This window comes from Pipistrellus kuhlii, unplaced genomic scaffold (assembly GCF_014108245.1).
Source record: "Pipistrellus kuhlii isolate mPipKuh1 unplaced genomic scaffold, mPipKuh1.p scaffold_m20_p_75, whole genome shotgun sequence".
Taxonomy (NCBI): Eukaryota; Metazoa; Chordata; class Mammalia; order Chiroptera; family Vespertilionidae; genus Pipistrellus; species Pipistrellus kuhlii.
The window spans coordinates 822,176-837,182 of NW_023425579.1; the positions used below are offsets into that span (position 1 = coordinate 822,176).

Sequence of the window (15,007 nt, forward strand, 5' to 3'; positions counted from 1 at the left end):
AAGGGGAAGAGAGGGAGGAGGAGGGGGGGAGGAGGATAAAAGAAAAGGGAGGGAGGAGGAGGAGGGAGAGGGGGAGGGGGAGAAAGAAAGAGAGAGAGAGGGAGGAGGGGGGAGGAGGGAGGAGGAGGGAGGGGGGAGGAGGGAGGAGGAGGGAGGAGAGGGAGGAGGGGGAGGAGGAGGGGGGGAGGGGGAGAAAGAAGAGACGGACGGGGGAGGAGGGAGAAGGGGGAAGAGAGGGAGGAGGAGGGGGGGGAGGAGGATAAAAGAAAGGGAGGGGAGGAGGAGGAGGGAGAAGGGGGAGGAGGAGGGAGGGGGGAGGAGGAGAAGGGGGAAGAGGGGGAGGAGGAGGGGGAGGGGAGGGGGAGAAAGAAGAGAGGGAGGAGGGGGAGGAGGGAGGAGGAGGGAGGAGGAGGGAGGGGGGAGGAGGGAGGAGGAGGGAGGGGGAGGGGGAGAAAGAAGAGAGGAAGGAGGGGGAGGAGAGAGGAGGGAGGGGGGAGGAGGGGGAGGAGGGGGGAGGAGGGGGAGGAGGGAGGAGGAGCGGGCAACACCCCCCCAAACAAATGAGTCCCCCGACACTTCTCTCTCCGGGGACTGGCCTGCGCCCACCTTCTCTGCTTTCTCACCCCAACTCCCCGCATTTCAAACGAACCCTCCTCTTCCGGTTGCTTCGGAGCCACTGGGGAAGGTGACAGGCCTTGTTCTACCGTCCTACCCGGAGGGAAATCCAGGAGGCAAAGGGGAAGGAGGAAGGGAGGGAGCGGGAGGGGCCCTGGAGCCATGGGGCGGAGGTGTAGGTGAGACAGAACGAAGGCAGGCCTGCAGCCAGCAGGAGGAGTGCAGACGTGACAACCAGTGTCCAGTCGGGAGGTTTAAGAGAATCCGCCCCTTCACAGGAAGCAGAGAGAAGAGCATTGCAACAGTTGCAGGGGAAAAGGTGATGAAATAATCACAGACGCAGGTGGAGCCCATTAGAAAAGGTCACAGTCCGACTGCCGGTCGGGGCACAGGCCTGGGTTGTGGGCTCAATGCCCAGTGGGGGGCGTGCAGGAGGCAGCCGGTCGTGATTCTCTCTCATCGTTGATGCTTCTATCTCTCCCTCTCCCTTCCTCTCTGACATCAATAAACATATTAATTTTTTAAGAGTAAAGAAAAGCAGCAGCAAGGTGGGAGCACCTCAGTCAGCCGCCTGAGCCCAGCCTCTTGTGCAGACGGTGCAGGAACAGCGCAGGGGCCTGGGAGGGGGGCGAGAGGGGCCCCTGAGGGCACTGGCCCCGAGTGCCGGGGGGCTGCAGTCTCCCAGCGGCAGTGCTCCCGTGGCCGTGGCCGGGGAAGGGCTGTGGCGTCACAGAGCAATGCCTCTCGGCTTCCACGGAGAAGGGCCTGCTGGCTACGTGGCTTCAGAGCCGTGGGCAAGGCCCCCTTCGGCCCGGAGCCCGGAGCGCAGCGCTGGGAGGGGAACAGCCAGGCCCCTGCCAGACTCCTGCGGCCATCTGGTCCCTAATCCTCGGCCAGAACATGTCACGGCACCTTCGGTCCCGGGAGGCGCCGGGCTGGACTGACCACTTCGGAGCCGGAGGCCTCGCCGGACGCAGACGCCTGGCTCCACTCGAGGCCCCGGGAGGGACCTCTGCCAAAGCTCACGGACCCCGAGCCAGGGCGCTGGCTGTCCCTCGTTTCAAACAGAACTGCCTTTACGGGAACCAAGTCCCAAAGACTCGGGAAACTGCAGCCACGTGTCCCCTCCGCCGCTCGGACCCGGGGTCGGAGCGGAGGGCTCCCTGTGCCCGCTCTGCAGGGCGGCCGCACCTCCCGCCCTCCCCAGAGCAGCACCAAGCCCCCCGGGGCTCGCACCAGCACACGGGCCCTGCGCCCCCGCACAAGGCGACTGACAACCTGGTGCCTGTTCAGCCTGAAACCGCTGGAGCCAAATCCACGGCCACAGCCCTGACCGAATCCAGTAACACACACACCCCCACACACACACACACACACACACACACACGGTTCTATTTTAAGCATCAGAGCAGCGGAGCCAAAACTCCGTCTGGAAAGACATCACGGGCCGGTTTACAGCAAGCAGTAGCTCAACAGCACCTCAGGGACCCGGTTTCTGACCTCACTTTAGAAGAGTAAGTCCAGCCGCGGCCAGTTTGGCTCAGTGGATAGAGCGTCGGCCTGCGGACCCAAGGGTCCCGTCCAGGGCACCCACTTCACTTGCAGGTTCCCCCTGGCCTGGGCCCTGGTCGGGCTGCGTGCAGGAGGCAGCCATTGACGTGTCTCTCTCACATCGATGTTTCTCTCTGTCTCTCCCTCTCTCTCTCCCACTGTCTCTATAAATCAATAGAAGAATATCCTCGGGTGAAGGATTAGAAAATAAAAAGTTGCAGGGAGCGAGTGTCCCTCCCTTTCCAACCAGTGGCCTAAGCCTGCCCCCCACCCCGGCCTCCCGCCACGGCCTAGCCCACAAAAAACAAGAGCATCCGACCACGGGGGACGAAGGGGGGACAGAGGGGCCTGTGCCTCAGAGACAGCCGCCGCATGTCATCCAACTCGCAGCACTGCCCTCCCCCTGCCTCCCCCTCCCCCGTGCCCCTCGTCCTGCTGATTGGCTCTGCCAGCCTCGCCCTCTCCTGCCCTGGGAGCTCGACGCCATGGACCCCTTGGGACGCTCAGGGCCTGCCTCGCGCGCTCTGGGGGGCGGACTGGACGGCGAGGGGAGCCCCAGGAGCTGGGGTGTCGGGCGGGGGCAGGGGGACCGAGGAGCCGGCGGGGCCGGAGTAGGGTCTGCAAACTCTCCATCTACTTTCTGTTACCTGTCTGCGCAGGGGGATGCGCTTGGAGAGCTTGTGCACGGCGGGCGGGCTGCTGAAGTCGGGCTTCTTGGCCGAGGCCTTCATGCGGCACAGGACGACCGTGACCACCATGCAGGCGATGAGGAACACGCCGATGCAGTAGATGGCGATCTCCAGGTAGTCGGGGGCCGCCGGCAGCTCCTTCTCCCGCACGGGAGCTGCGCGGGCGCGGCAGGGAGACAAGCGGGCTGCCGTTAGGGGCTGGGCGGGTGCGTCCGGGCACAGCCGGAGGCGGCGGGCATGCACAGGGGCGGGCCTCCCGATGGGGCACTCTGCATGGCCCAGCGCCTGGGCCCAGCACCTGCCACGCCCCTCGCTCTGCCACCAGGGCCCGGGCGCCACTCCCTACGGCCTCAGTGGTTGCTGAACCCAGCGGCCGAGGGCCCGGCTGCCACCGCAGCACGGAGGGCAGACTAGACTCTGAGGCCTGGCCCTGCACCCACAGGAGGGCTGTGCTCCGTCCTGCCCCCCCCTCCCCTCCCCTGTGCAGACCGAGGCCTCAGAGACGGACAGGCCCGCTGTGTCTGAGGGGACCGGGCCCGTGTGAGCTGGGCGAGCTCCCGGAGGAAGAGGGGACGGGCTCAGATGCGCCCAGGCCCACTGAGGTGGAGGAGGGAGGCACCGAGCAGGCTGCCGGCCCAAAAGGGGTCCAGTTCCTGAGCGCAGCCCCCCGAGGTTCTACAGAGGAGCAGACGCGCTTGGCACGCAGGCGGACCTGCTGCTGACGGAGAAGCTGTCTGTGCGGCCACAGTGGTGTCCGGGACAGTCCTTAATCAATCGCCAACGTAATGTTTTGCCCGAGGCAGCTGGCTCATTGGCAGAGCGCTGGCCTGTGGACCAAAGGGTCCCGGGTTCGACTCTGGTCAAGGGCATGAACCTCGGTTGCAGGCTCCTCCCCAGCCTGGGCCCTAGTTGGGGTCCACGCAAGAGGCAACCCATCAATGTGACATCGATGTTTCTCCCTGTCTTTCTCTCTCTCTTCCACTCTCTCTAAAATCCCAATGGGGAAACATCCTCGGGTGAGGATTAGCACGTAAAAACAGCAGTAACAGTAGCGATAACCATTACCGTTTTTTGTGTAGCTGGTTACAGTGACACATCACTCCAGCTTTTAAAGAAAAACAGAAGCGGCACTGCGTGTGCGTCCACGTATAATGACGCCGGGGAGCACGTTCTCACAGCAGGCCCAATGGCGGGTGCTCCCTCCTCGGGCCTCGATGGCTGACCCACGGGCAGTGGTTTGCACAGCCGTCCTGGGCCGCGTTCTCGGTTAGTGCGCGGGCCGTGGGCAGGCTGGGTAAGGCAGGCCCGCCGGGCGCCCGAGGCGCGCAGGGCGGCGAGGAAGAGCAAGCTCGCTGCTCCCAGCGAATGAATGCTGAGCGGCTCCCCAATCCGGGGACACGGGTGCAGTGGCATTACTTGGAGCTCACACGTTTTCACAGAAAAATGCTCGCAAGACGGTCGGGACGCTCAGCCGCTCAGCGCAGCGTGGAGCGGCCCCGTCCTTCTGCTGGAGAGAAGGTGCGCATGCAGTGGCACCCTACGACAAGGAGGCGTTGGTAATGTCGTGGGGCGTAAGCAGCAGAGCAGTCACCACGGAAACGAGAGGAGCAGGACCCGACAGACACCTGGGTGACAGAGTCAGAGGGCAGCGTGGAGGCAGCGGATGTTGATTTCCCCGCACGGGACAGAAATAACATCGAGCGAGAGGCAAGCGCATGCTCGTGGGGAAGGCGGACGGACAGACAGCCCCTCCCAGGACCACATGCAGGGAGCCACCGAGCCCAGGGCGGGCACCGCACCGCTTCTGTGCACCCACACGCAGGCGCCTCGCCCGGGCACCGCGACACCCACTGTCCGTTTACTCCCGTTACTGAACGGAATGTGGCGTCCACACACAGAGCGCCATGGAGTTTTAAATGAGAAAAAAAAATCGCTTTGTTGCTACAAATAAGTCCCATGTCTCAGGAGACGCGGGGACTGGCGGGCGAGTTTCCGCATCGACTCCGTGACACACGGAGAACGTGGGGTCCCCGGGGCTCGGGGGGACACGTCACGTGACCGTGCACGTGCGTGGGGACCTCGCCGTACACGACTTCCCCGGCAGCGGCTCTTCCCGGGGGGACGGTGGCCGTGGCCGGGTCTTTCTGCGGGAGGAGGGGGCCGTTTCCGAGGACAGAAGCGTGTTGGCTCCAGAGCACCCAACCAGGAAGAGGGGGACGAGGCCCGGGACACCCAGCCGAGGCGGGAGCACGAGGTATGTACCTGGCAGGACTGTCAACCATGCAGAGTGAAAGGAGATCCCGATAGAGTTACCCGCCAAGCACGTATACTCCCCAGCATCCTCAAAAGTTACATTCCGAATATAGAGCACCTCAATCTCCTTGTCCGTGGTATTAACACCGGCGGCCTAGAAGACAGGGAGCAAGAGAACAGGTAGACACACAGGAACGAGGTGGAGGGGCCGGGGCCTGGGCCCGGCCACACGGGATCCGGCCGCGGCCCGTCCACGAAGCCCACAACCAGAGACAGCGAAGGAGCGGCTCACCGCGCGGCCCGCCACCACACCAGCGCCACCACCGCGGCGCCCGCAGACCCATGGAAACAGCGGCCACGGGGCCGCGCTCGGCTTGGCAGCGCTCTGGAGGGGGGCTTTCCACACGTGTGCGCCCTCTCCCCGTGGGGCTCCGGTCCTGTGGGGGTCTGTCGCGATGGCTGGGGTGCAGAGCGGAACCCCGCAGGCACCTCCAAGCGGGCGCCTTGCACGTCCTTCCGGCCCCTGGGGACCAGCCGGGAGGTCGCCCGGCTGCCAGGCTTGGTCACATGAACCTCCACAGCGTGGAGATGAAGTGGAAGAAACAGCTCGATCTCGGCAGCGAAGGAACTGGCTTTTTTCTCCCCTTTTAACTAAGCATGTGAGTCTGAGTCAGGGCAGGCTGAGGAGACCACCTGCTGCCTTCAGTCGCTCCCATAGGACAGTTGCTCCATGGGCTGCCCCCAATCGCAGACAGCCATGTCCAGGGCACCAAGGTCAGGACAATAAAGTCCAGGACACCAAGGTCAAGAACACCAAGGTCCAGGACACCAAGGCCAGGACTCCAAAGTCAAGGACTCCAAAGTCAAGAACACCAAGGTCCAGGGCACCAAGGTCAGGACAATAAGGTCCAGGACTCCAAAGTCAAGGACTCCAAGGTCCAGGACATCAAGGTCAAAACAATAAGTTCCAGGAATTCAAGGTCAAGATAATAAGGTCCAGGACACCAAGGTCAAGGGCAGCATCTCACAAGATCAGTTATGCAACCAAGGAAACTATGCCCATGGACAAACGACGTTGTGCCCATATTTCCCTAGAAACAGGGGCCGGAGGAGGTGTGACGTCTGCGGAGCCGTGGGCACGCAGGTTCCATGTGCCGTGAGGATGGGGTCTGTGCAGCCCAGACAGACGCCCCAGAAGGAGCGAACGCTCTAAAGCCTGGGGTGGGGGCCCCTCCAGAAGGAGCCAGAGCGGGCACCGAGAGCGCTTTTCCATGGCTGCTGGCACCCACCAGCCGCATCACCCAGGAAAGATGGTGACGACATCCCGAGGCCACCGAGGATCCTATAAGCTGCCTGCCGTCGCCCAAAGCACTACGTCTCTCCAGCGTCTACACCAGCCTTCTTAGAAACACAACAAGGACAGAGGACGAGAAGCCGGAGGCCGTTACCTTGCTGCTTGGGCAGGACCGTGAGCCAGGCGGACTGGTTGGCCTGCCCTATGTAATTGGAGACCTTACATATATACTCCCCTGCGTCCGCCGGCGTCACGTTCAACAGAGCCAGCACTTCCGCATTGGAACTATTTATCCCCGAGTGCTGGAACAGACAGAGAACAACATCGACTCGGCGCCGGGCGGTCCCGCCACCACACGCAGGGCACGGCCTCCGGGGGGCACACGCGGCCGGGGCCCGGCCTCGGGGGGACAGCATACGCCCTCGCCGGGAGAGGGACCTGCTGGCGCGGGGGCTCCCAGCTCTCTGGCCCTTCGCCTCTCAGCTGGACAGGGTGCGGGTCTCAGGGGAGCCCTTGGTGGCTTCATGGGCCGTGGCTCCTTTAAGAGCCTTGTCTGCGAGCAGCTCCGTGTGGGGGAGAACGGCCCGCGTGTCTGCAGCAGTGAGAGGCTGGTGCTGTCCCAGCGGGAGCTGCGGGGAGCGGGCCAGCGGCACGGGGAGGGAGGGTCCCGGCCCCACGTTTCACGGGCGCAGAACCAGCTTCCCTGTCTGTTGGTGTGGCTCAGTGGATGGAGCATCGGCCTGTGGACTGAAGGGTCCTGGGTTCGATCCCAGTCCAGGGCACATGCCTGGGGGGCTTGATCCCCAGTATGGGACGTGCAGGAGGCAGCCGATCCACAATTCTCTCTCACGATTGATGTTTCTCTCTCCTGCTCCCTTCCTCTCTGAAATCAATAAAAATATATATATCTTAAAAAATAAAACATACAGTCTGCTGCTGCTGAAACCGCATGTGAATGCATTTCCACGGCAAAGGGGTCTCTTTGAAAAGGAGAATCTAAAGGGCCGCCCAAAGGTGAGGTCCGATACACACATCTGCGTTACAGCAACAGCGGCCCCACCCCTGGAGGGGAAAAGCTCTTTCTGGCGACCGCCCCCCACGTGCTCCCTGCAGCTGCCCTGCTCGGGGACGATCCCGGGGTCCCCACCCTCACAGACGGCAGCGGAGCCCTCAGGCCGACAAACGGCTCCACTTCTCGGACGCCAGCTCTGGCAGTCCCTCCCCCCACCCCCTCCCCAGGTCCCTGTGGGTTTTGACTGATTCCCCAGCACGCTCTGTCCTGGCCCCTCGGCAGACTGGTCTCTGCGATCCAAGAGGAAGTCGGAGCGCCGTGGCTGGGCCCTGCCAGGGCCCCCCCACCCCGGGGTGCCATCGGCCCCCCCACCCCGGGGTGCCGTCGGGCCCCCCCACCCCGGGTGCCGTCGGGCCCCCCCACCCCCGGGTGCCGTCGGGCCCCCCCACCCCGGGGTGCTGTCGGGCCCCCCCATCCCGGGGTGCCGTCGGGCCCCCCCACCCCCGGGTGCCGTCGGGCCCGGGCAGCCTCACCTTCAGGACCTTGAGGTAGGGCAGCCCGTCCGGCCCATACTTGCTGCCGTTCTTCTCCACGTGCTTGATCCACTGGATGTGGGGCTGGGCGTCGCTGTACACTTTGCAGACAAACTCCACGTCGCCCCCGACCACCGTGGAGGCGTTGGCGGGCAGCCCGGCCTGGAGGATGGGCCGGTGCGGGGACCGCTCTGGGGAGGGGGGAGAGGGGAGGGGACGGGAGGGGAGAGGCGGGTGAGCGGGCTGTGCTGCCCAGAAGGCGGCCTGTGAACTGGGGCCCAAAGGGTCTCGGTCGCTGGCGGTGATGCGGCCGTGGGCCCTGAACAAAGGGGCTCAGGGCTCAGACGGCGCTGGGCCCGGAGCGGAGGCAGCGTGGGCGGAGCTGCGGGCGACCCTGCCACCGGGGGACCCAGGGAGAGTGTTTCCCAGGACGACGAGCAGGGGGACGGCCAGGGCACAGGGACCGTCCTGCATCCACGGGGGCGACGCTGGACGCTCACGTCGAGGGTGAGCTTCACCTCACAGGCAGGGCCGTCACCCCGACGCCGAAACGGCCCCCACACACGGCCCCCAACCCGTGTCTGAGCCGCTTGTTTTTAAAGAAAACAAACCCAGAGCGAGAGCCCCGAGTGACAGGCAGGCGGGAGGCACCAACGCTCTCCCCCGGCATTTCCTCGGGGCGAGCACCTTTCTGTCCTCTGTCTCCTCCTCCGTAAGCAGTGTGTTCGTGCCAAAGGCTGATGCCCAGCCCCTGTTACCCCTGGTTTACTCAGACGTAAACCAGGAAGGGCACCAGCGCCAGGTCCCGGCAGGGCTGACACTGTCTTTTTATTTATTTTCTTGTAAAAACATTTTTTATTGGTTTCAGAGAGAGGAAGGGAGAGGGGGAGAGAGAGAGACATCCATGAGAGAGAGCCATGGACTGGCTGCCTCCCGCACGCTCCATACTGGGGATCGAGCCTGCAACCTGGGCCTGTGCCCTGACCAGGAGCCAAACCCTGACCTCCTGGTTCCCAGGTCGGCGCTCACCACCGAGCCACACCAGCTGGGCTCGACTGTCTTGAGAGAGACGCCGTGCAGGGTGGGCAGGTGACGGGACGGCAGCGCCTCCGCCCTCGCCTGACGTCTCTCGGGAAAAGGGTGTCAACAGAGGACACCCCTCCAGTCTCGGGCCCGCCCCTCTCCCACTCAGAGGTGCGCGAGCATCTCAGCACCAGGGTCCCCGAGGAGCCGGGACAGAGACCTGCTGGTGCCTTGTCCGCAGGCCCTGGGAGGACAAGCTCACTGGACCTCCGTCCACAGCAGCACACACCTCGTTCCCGCTTTTCTCAGGCGCTGCCGTCCCGTCACCTGCCCGCCGGGACCAGCCCTCCCTGCCTCCCCCAGCAGGGCACCGCTGTCTCTAACGCCACTCAAACAGGAGTCCCCCCAGCCGGCCCCGGGGCTGGGAGCACACGTTAGAACAAGAGCTATCGGAGCCTGGCTCCCTCTGGTTAAATGTCACTGCGTGCAGGCTGCTGGACATGAGCAAATCAGTTTTCCTGCAGAAGCCTATTGAGAGTCTTGAAAAACTTTTCAAAAAGCCAGGCCAGTGTGGCTCAGTGGTTGAGCGTCAACCCAGAAACCAAGAGGTCGCCGGTTCAATTCCCCGGGTTGCGGAATCGATGCCCAGGGTGGGGCGTGCGAGAGGCAGTCCATCATGTTTCTCTCTCACAGGTGTTTCTATCTCTCTATCCCTCTCCCTTCCTCTCTCTAAAAAAGCCAGTGAAAACACGTGTAAAAACAAACAGATAAAAACCTTAAGAAAACGAACGCGCGAGGTTCCTCTTAGCACACCGAGTGCCAGGACCTGCCAGCACGTCAGACACCTGCCCGCGTTTCCACGTGAGAAACAGGATAGCTGGCCCCACAGAGCCACTCATCTGCCCCAACAGCATCCCCAGTCAGGCTGCACCAAGGACCCCGAAGAGGAGGCTCCCAGGTTTGGGGGCAGCAGGCTGCAAAGCTGGGAGCCCTGCAGCGCCCGCAGCACCCTCCGCTTCGGCTAACGGCACCGTGGCCGGTGGAGGGGGTGAGCCTCCTGGGCAGGCCTGGCAGCAGCTGGTGCCCGAGACCCGCTCACGGCTGGCAGGGTGGAGTCTGGGTAACCCTGGCCAGCCCCGGCCCCACAGCTACGTCCATGCACACCTGCCCCTGGGCTGGAGACCGCCAGCCGGCTTGTCAGCCAGCCCCCTCGCACCGGGCACCTCCGCGAGGCGTCCCCGTGGGGCCCGTCCACTCTGGGGCTCGGTTTCCCGCCTCTGCACCCGTGTTTGGTGTTCAGAGGTCAGTGTTTACCGTGGCCCCACACCCTGACGGTTGGACACAAAGGAACTCTAAAACCCTACACGCCCCAGCAGCCCGGCCAGCGGACGCCCAGCCGCCTCGTCTCCCTTACGCATGCTTGTCCCTCATAAATCTTTTCACAAGCAAACATTGTGCGGCGCCCGGCCCCGGTGCCCGGAACAATGGGCGCTTTCATGGCCGGCACCCCGGCCGCGCCAGGCCGCGGCGGGCGCTGACTCACCGGGCTGCCGGCAGGGCCGCGCCAGGGCCGGCCGCGCGGGAAGGGACGGCTCCCCCCGCTGTGTCTGTAGAAAACGCCCGCCCGGTGCGTGCTGCTGCTCTCGCACAGGACGGAGGCCAACACCGCACACCGGCCCGATCCAGCCTGCCCGCCCCCTCGCCTTCCACAGACACCCCACTCCGGCCGGGATGGGAGCGGCCCGTCAGGGAGACCGCCCCCTCCGAGCTCCTGACAGCTGCCTTCCTTCGTCGCGAGAATGTTTTCAAACAGCCGGAGGCCTCCCCTCCCTCCCTCCGCTCCCCCACATCAGGCTTTGATTTCCGTCCCAACCGCCCTCTCTGCCCCAAACGTCCTGGACAAGGACCCGGGTGCCAGCATCTGCATGGGGCGCCCCCCCTCCCCCCTTCCCCCTCCCCTCCCCTCTCTCCCCCCCTCTTCTCTTCCCCCTCCCCTCTCCTCCCCCTCCCCCCCCTCCTCCCCCTCCTCCCCCTCCTCCTCCCCCACCCCCGCCCCCAGTGGGCACCATAAGACCCTCCACCAGTGATCACTCCCAGGGATGACAGCAACAGGGCTCCTGTTCTAACTTCTGAAAAACCGGGGTGAATGCTGGGAGCAGCGGCAGCTGGGGAGGGGCCCCCACAGCCGGGCCGGGGGGCACAGGGCAGGGCCGGGGGCACGGAGGCCCTCCAGCAGCTCAGGCGCCCCCCCCCCCCCCCCGGGACTCCACACAGCACTGGAGAACGGACCCTCCGTCTGCCATGCTGTGGGGCAGCCAATAGGAAGACTGTCAGTGGCTCTGGCCGATGTGGTTCAGTGGCTACAGCAGCAGCCCTCGAACTGAAGGGTCCCGGGTTCTATTTCGGTCAAGGGCGTGTACCTCCGCTGCAGGTTTCCCCGGCCCTGGCCGGAGTGCATGCAGGAGGCAACCAATCCACGTGTCTCTGCCACATCCGTGTTTCCCTCTCTGCCCCTCTCCCTCCCGCCCCCTAAAAATCCATGGAAAAATAACCTCGGAGGAAGGTTAACAAAACAGAGAAGAAAGGCTGCTCAGTGAGTCTCTGGAAGAGAGGACGAGCCACAGTGCGCTCACCTCTCCTCCTCTCCGAGGGAGGTACGGGCGAGGTGAGGCCCTGCCCCGTCCGACTCTGGGACATCAGGGGGAAACGAGGCCTGCTTACGGGGCAGGCGTGTGGCAGGCAGGGGAGCCGCCCAGCCCCTCACCTGCGTCTCTGCTGTGGCTGTTACACAGGAAGAGGCTCGGTGCGGGCCAGGGCCCGCGGGGGATGGGAGCAGAGGCCCGAGGCCCCGAGGCCCCGCGAGGATTCCAGATGGAGGCGGAGGGAAGGCAGCCCGGAGGGCGCGGCCACCACGGGACAGTTGGCTGCACGGCTGGAATGAGGTTCCACCAACTACACGCAGAGCAAACAGGCTGCAGGCTGGGGGACGGCCCCCTCCCCTCCCCCGCGCCCCCTCCCCTGGCGCCCCTCCCTCCACATCTCCCCCCCCCCCCGGCGCCTCCTCTCCCCCCCCCCCCCGCGCCCCCCTCTCCCCTCCCCGCGCCTCCCTCTCCCCCCCCCAGCCTCCCTCTCCCCCCCCCCCCGCGCCCCCCTCCCCGGCGGCCCTCCCTCCACATCTCCCCCCCCCACGCCTCCCTCCCCCCCCCGCCCCCCCGCACCTCCCTCTTCTCCTCCCCCCCCCCGCACCTCCCTATTCCCCCCCCCCCTCGCCTCCCCCCCCGCACCTCCCTCTCACCCCCCCTCCCTCTCCCCACACCCTCAGCCCCTGGTCAAGGGCTCCAGTGAAGCCTTTTCTAAAGCAGGAGGCCGAGCGGCCAGGAGTCTAAACATCGAGGCTGATCCACTCTCAAGTCCTGCAGAGAGAGCCCGAGTGACGGAATGGATCCTGGCTAACTGGCCACCAGAACTCGGTAGCGCTGCCCTCCTCCGGACGTCGGAACAGGTTTGAATACAATGATCTGAGCTTCGGCTCGGACGCGGCCCCGAGCAGAGCCTGGTGTGGCCGCCGGAGGCCACGGGAAGAGCCAGGCTCCGAGTGACCCTGTGACTTCAGGCCCCAGGCGGCTGGTTCCCTCAGCATCGGTCTCTAACGCCTTCTCCCCGACACCCACGGCCGTGCAGCACCGTCTCCCGACGGGAGCCCCCGGGACCCCGCCCGAGCGCCCCTCGTGGGCCCGCACCAGCCCGCCTCCGCTCTCGGGCCCCGTGCACCTACGGAGGAGGCGCAGCCGCCAGCCTGTCCGCACACCACCGTCCGCTTCACCCGTCCCCTAGCCCGGCCGCTCAGCAACTCCGCGGGCTGAGGAGGCGGCGCGGGCGGCTGGAGGACGAGGGAGGACCGCAACTCACCGCCCAGCCCGGCCTGTCCTCTCCCCGAGCAGGCGGCGGGGGCCCTCGTCACGTGAACCAAACGGGCTCCAGGCACACGCAAGACACACGCAGCCTGGCTCAGACAGAAGGAACAGGGCCCCGTCCCACGGCAGGAGGCCGTCCCGGTGCCCGCCTGCGCCGGAGAGCGAGGACGGCGCCCTCCGGGGGGTGACAGCGTGTGCCCGGAGCGCGGACGGCGGCCTCCGGGGGGTGACAGCGTGTGCTCGGAGCGCGGACGGCGCCCTCCGGGGGGTGACAGCGTGTGCCCGGAGCGAGGACGGCGCCCTCCGTCCCGGTGCCCGCGGGCGCCGGAGAGCGAGGACGGCGGCCCTCAGGGGGGTGACAGCGTGTGCCCGGAGCGAGGACGGCGCCCTCAGGGGGGTGCCCGCGGTGTGCCCGGAGCGCGGACGGCGGCCCGCAGGGGTTGACAGAGCAGTTGCCCGGAGCGCGGACAGGCGGCCCTCAGGGGGTGCAGCGTGGTGCCCGGGCGCGACAGGTTGCCCTCAGGGGGGTGAAGCGCTGCGCCGGAGAGCGCGGACGGCGGCCTCCGGGGGTTGAACAGCGTCGCCGGAGAGCGGGACGGCGCGCCTCGGGGGGTGACAGCGTGTGCCCGGAGCGAGGACGGCGGCCCTCGGGGGGTGACCAGCGGTGCCCGGGAGCGGAGGACAGCACCCTCCGGGGGGTGCCAGCGTGTGCCCGGAGCGCGGACGGCACCCTCCGGAGGGTGCACGTGGGCCCAAGCGAGGAGCGGCGCCCTCCGGGGGTGCCAGCGTGTTCCCAGAGCGAGGGACGGCACCCGCCGGGGGGTGCCACGTGTGCTCGGAGCGCGGACGCGCGCCCTCCGTGGGGTGACAGCGTGTGCCCGGAGCGCAGACGGCGGCCCTCAGGGGGGTGACAGCGTGTGCCCGGAGCGAGGGACGGCGCCCTCCGGGGGGGTGCCAGCGTTGTGCCCAGAGCGAGGAAGGCACCATCCGGGGGGTGCCAGCGTGTGCCCGGAGCGAGGACGCACCCTCCGGGGGGTTGCCAGCGTGTGCCCGGAGCGCGGACGGCGCCATCCGGGGGGTTGCCAGCGTGTGCCCGGAGCGAGGACGGCGCCCTCCGGGGGTTGACAGCATGTGGCCCGGAGCGAGGACGGCGGCACTCAGGGGGGGTGACAGCGTGTGCCCGGAGCGAGGGACAGCACCCTCCGGGGGGTGCCAGCGTGTGCCCGGAGCGCGGACGGCACCCTCCGGGGGGTGCCAGCGTGTGCCCAGAGCGAGGACGGCGCCCTCCGGGGGGTGCCAGCGTGTGCCCAGAGCGAGGACGGCACCCTCCGGGGGGTGCAGCGTGTGCTCGGAGCGCGGACGGCGCCCTCCGGGGGGTGACAGCGTGTGCCCGGAGCGAGGACGGCGGCCCTCAGGGGGGTGACAGCGTGTGCCCGGAGCGAGGACGGCGCCCTCCGGGGGGTGCCAGCGTGTGCCCAGAGCGAGGACGGCACCCTCCGGGGGGTGCCAGCGTGTGCCCGGAGCGAGGACGGCACCCTCCGGGGGGTGCCAGCGTGTGCCCGGAGCGCGGACGGCGCCCTCCGGGGGGTGCCAGCGTGTGCCCGGAGCGAGGACGGCGCCCTCCGGGGGTTGACAGCATGTGCCTGGAGTGCAGACGGTGCCCTCTGGGGGAGGAGGGGACTCACCCACGACGTCCAGGTGGTAGGTGTGGTTGATGGAGCCGCACTCGTTCTCCACCACGCAGGTGTAGTTGCCCTTGTCGGACGGCACCACGCTCTCCATGATCAGGCTCCAGTGCTGGTTGCGGACCTGCAGGGCGGGGGCAGAGGCGGTCAGTCCGCGGCCCCCTGCTCGGGCCCGGGCTGCTGTCTGGGTTAAACAGTCGGGGGCGATGAGGAAGGTCGGGGTCTCCTGAAGCTGCCCGGCCTACGAGCCAGGAGGTCAGGGTTCGGTTCCCGGTCAGGGCACAGGCCCGGGCTGTGGGCTCCATCCCCAGTGGAGGGCGTACAGAAGGCAGCTAGTCCATGATTCTCTCTCATCACTGATGTTTCTCTCCCTCTCCCTTCCTCTTGAAATCAGTAAAAACATATTTCAAAAAAGAAACAGCATTCTGAGGAAACTCC

The 15,007-nt window shown here is 66.4% G+C and overlaps 1 protein-coding gene and 2 long non-coding RNA genes across 11 annotated transcripts in view; 1 reads left to right on the forward strand and 2 right to left on the reverse strand.

Annotated features, from left to right (window-relative positions):
• Positions 1 to 15,007, reverse strand: part of FGFR2 (fibroblast growth factor receptor 2) — a 75,966-nt gene that overhangs the window by 25,964 nt on the left and 34,995 nt on the right. For 3 of the 9 annotated variants that reach the window (XM_045576129.1, XM_036423055.2, XM_045576132.1), the window contains 4 exons: positions 14,570 to 14,693; positions 7,948 to 8,138; positions 6,557 to 6,704; positions 2,808 to 3,010 (listed from right to left, as the gene is read on the reverse strand). In XM_045576129.1, coding sequence (XP_045432085.1) covers positions 2,808 to 3,010; positions 6,557 to 6,704; positions 7,948 to 8,138; positions 14,570 to 14,693 — 666 coding nt within the window. Of the gene's footprint in view, positions 1 to 2,807; positions 3,011 to 5,117; positions 5,263 to 6,556; positions 6,705 to 7,947; positions 8,139 to 14,569; positions 14,694 to 15,007 lie in introns of all 9 variants that reach the window. The other 6 variants (XM_045576133.1, XM_036423056.2, XM_036423051.2 and 3 more) reach the window with 3 other exon arrangements.
• On the forward strand, positions 5,831 to 6,017 carry LOC123651726. Its single transcript, XR_006740600.1, has 2 exons — positions 5,831 to 5,926; positions 5,986 to 6,017. It is a non-coding gene; the product is annotated as an uncharacterized LOC123651726 (long non-coding RNA).
• Positions 5,886 to 6,480, reverse strand: LOC123651725. Its single transcript, XR_006740599.1, has 2 exons — positions 6,112 to 6,480; positions 5,886 to 5,948 (listed from the first exon to the last, which is right to left on the reverse strand). It is a non-coding gene; the product is annotated as an uncharacterized LOC123651725 (long non-coding RNA).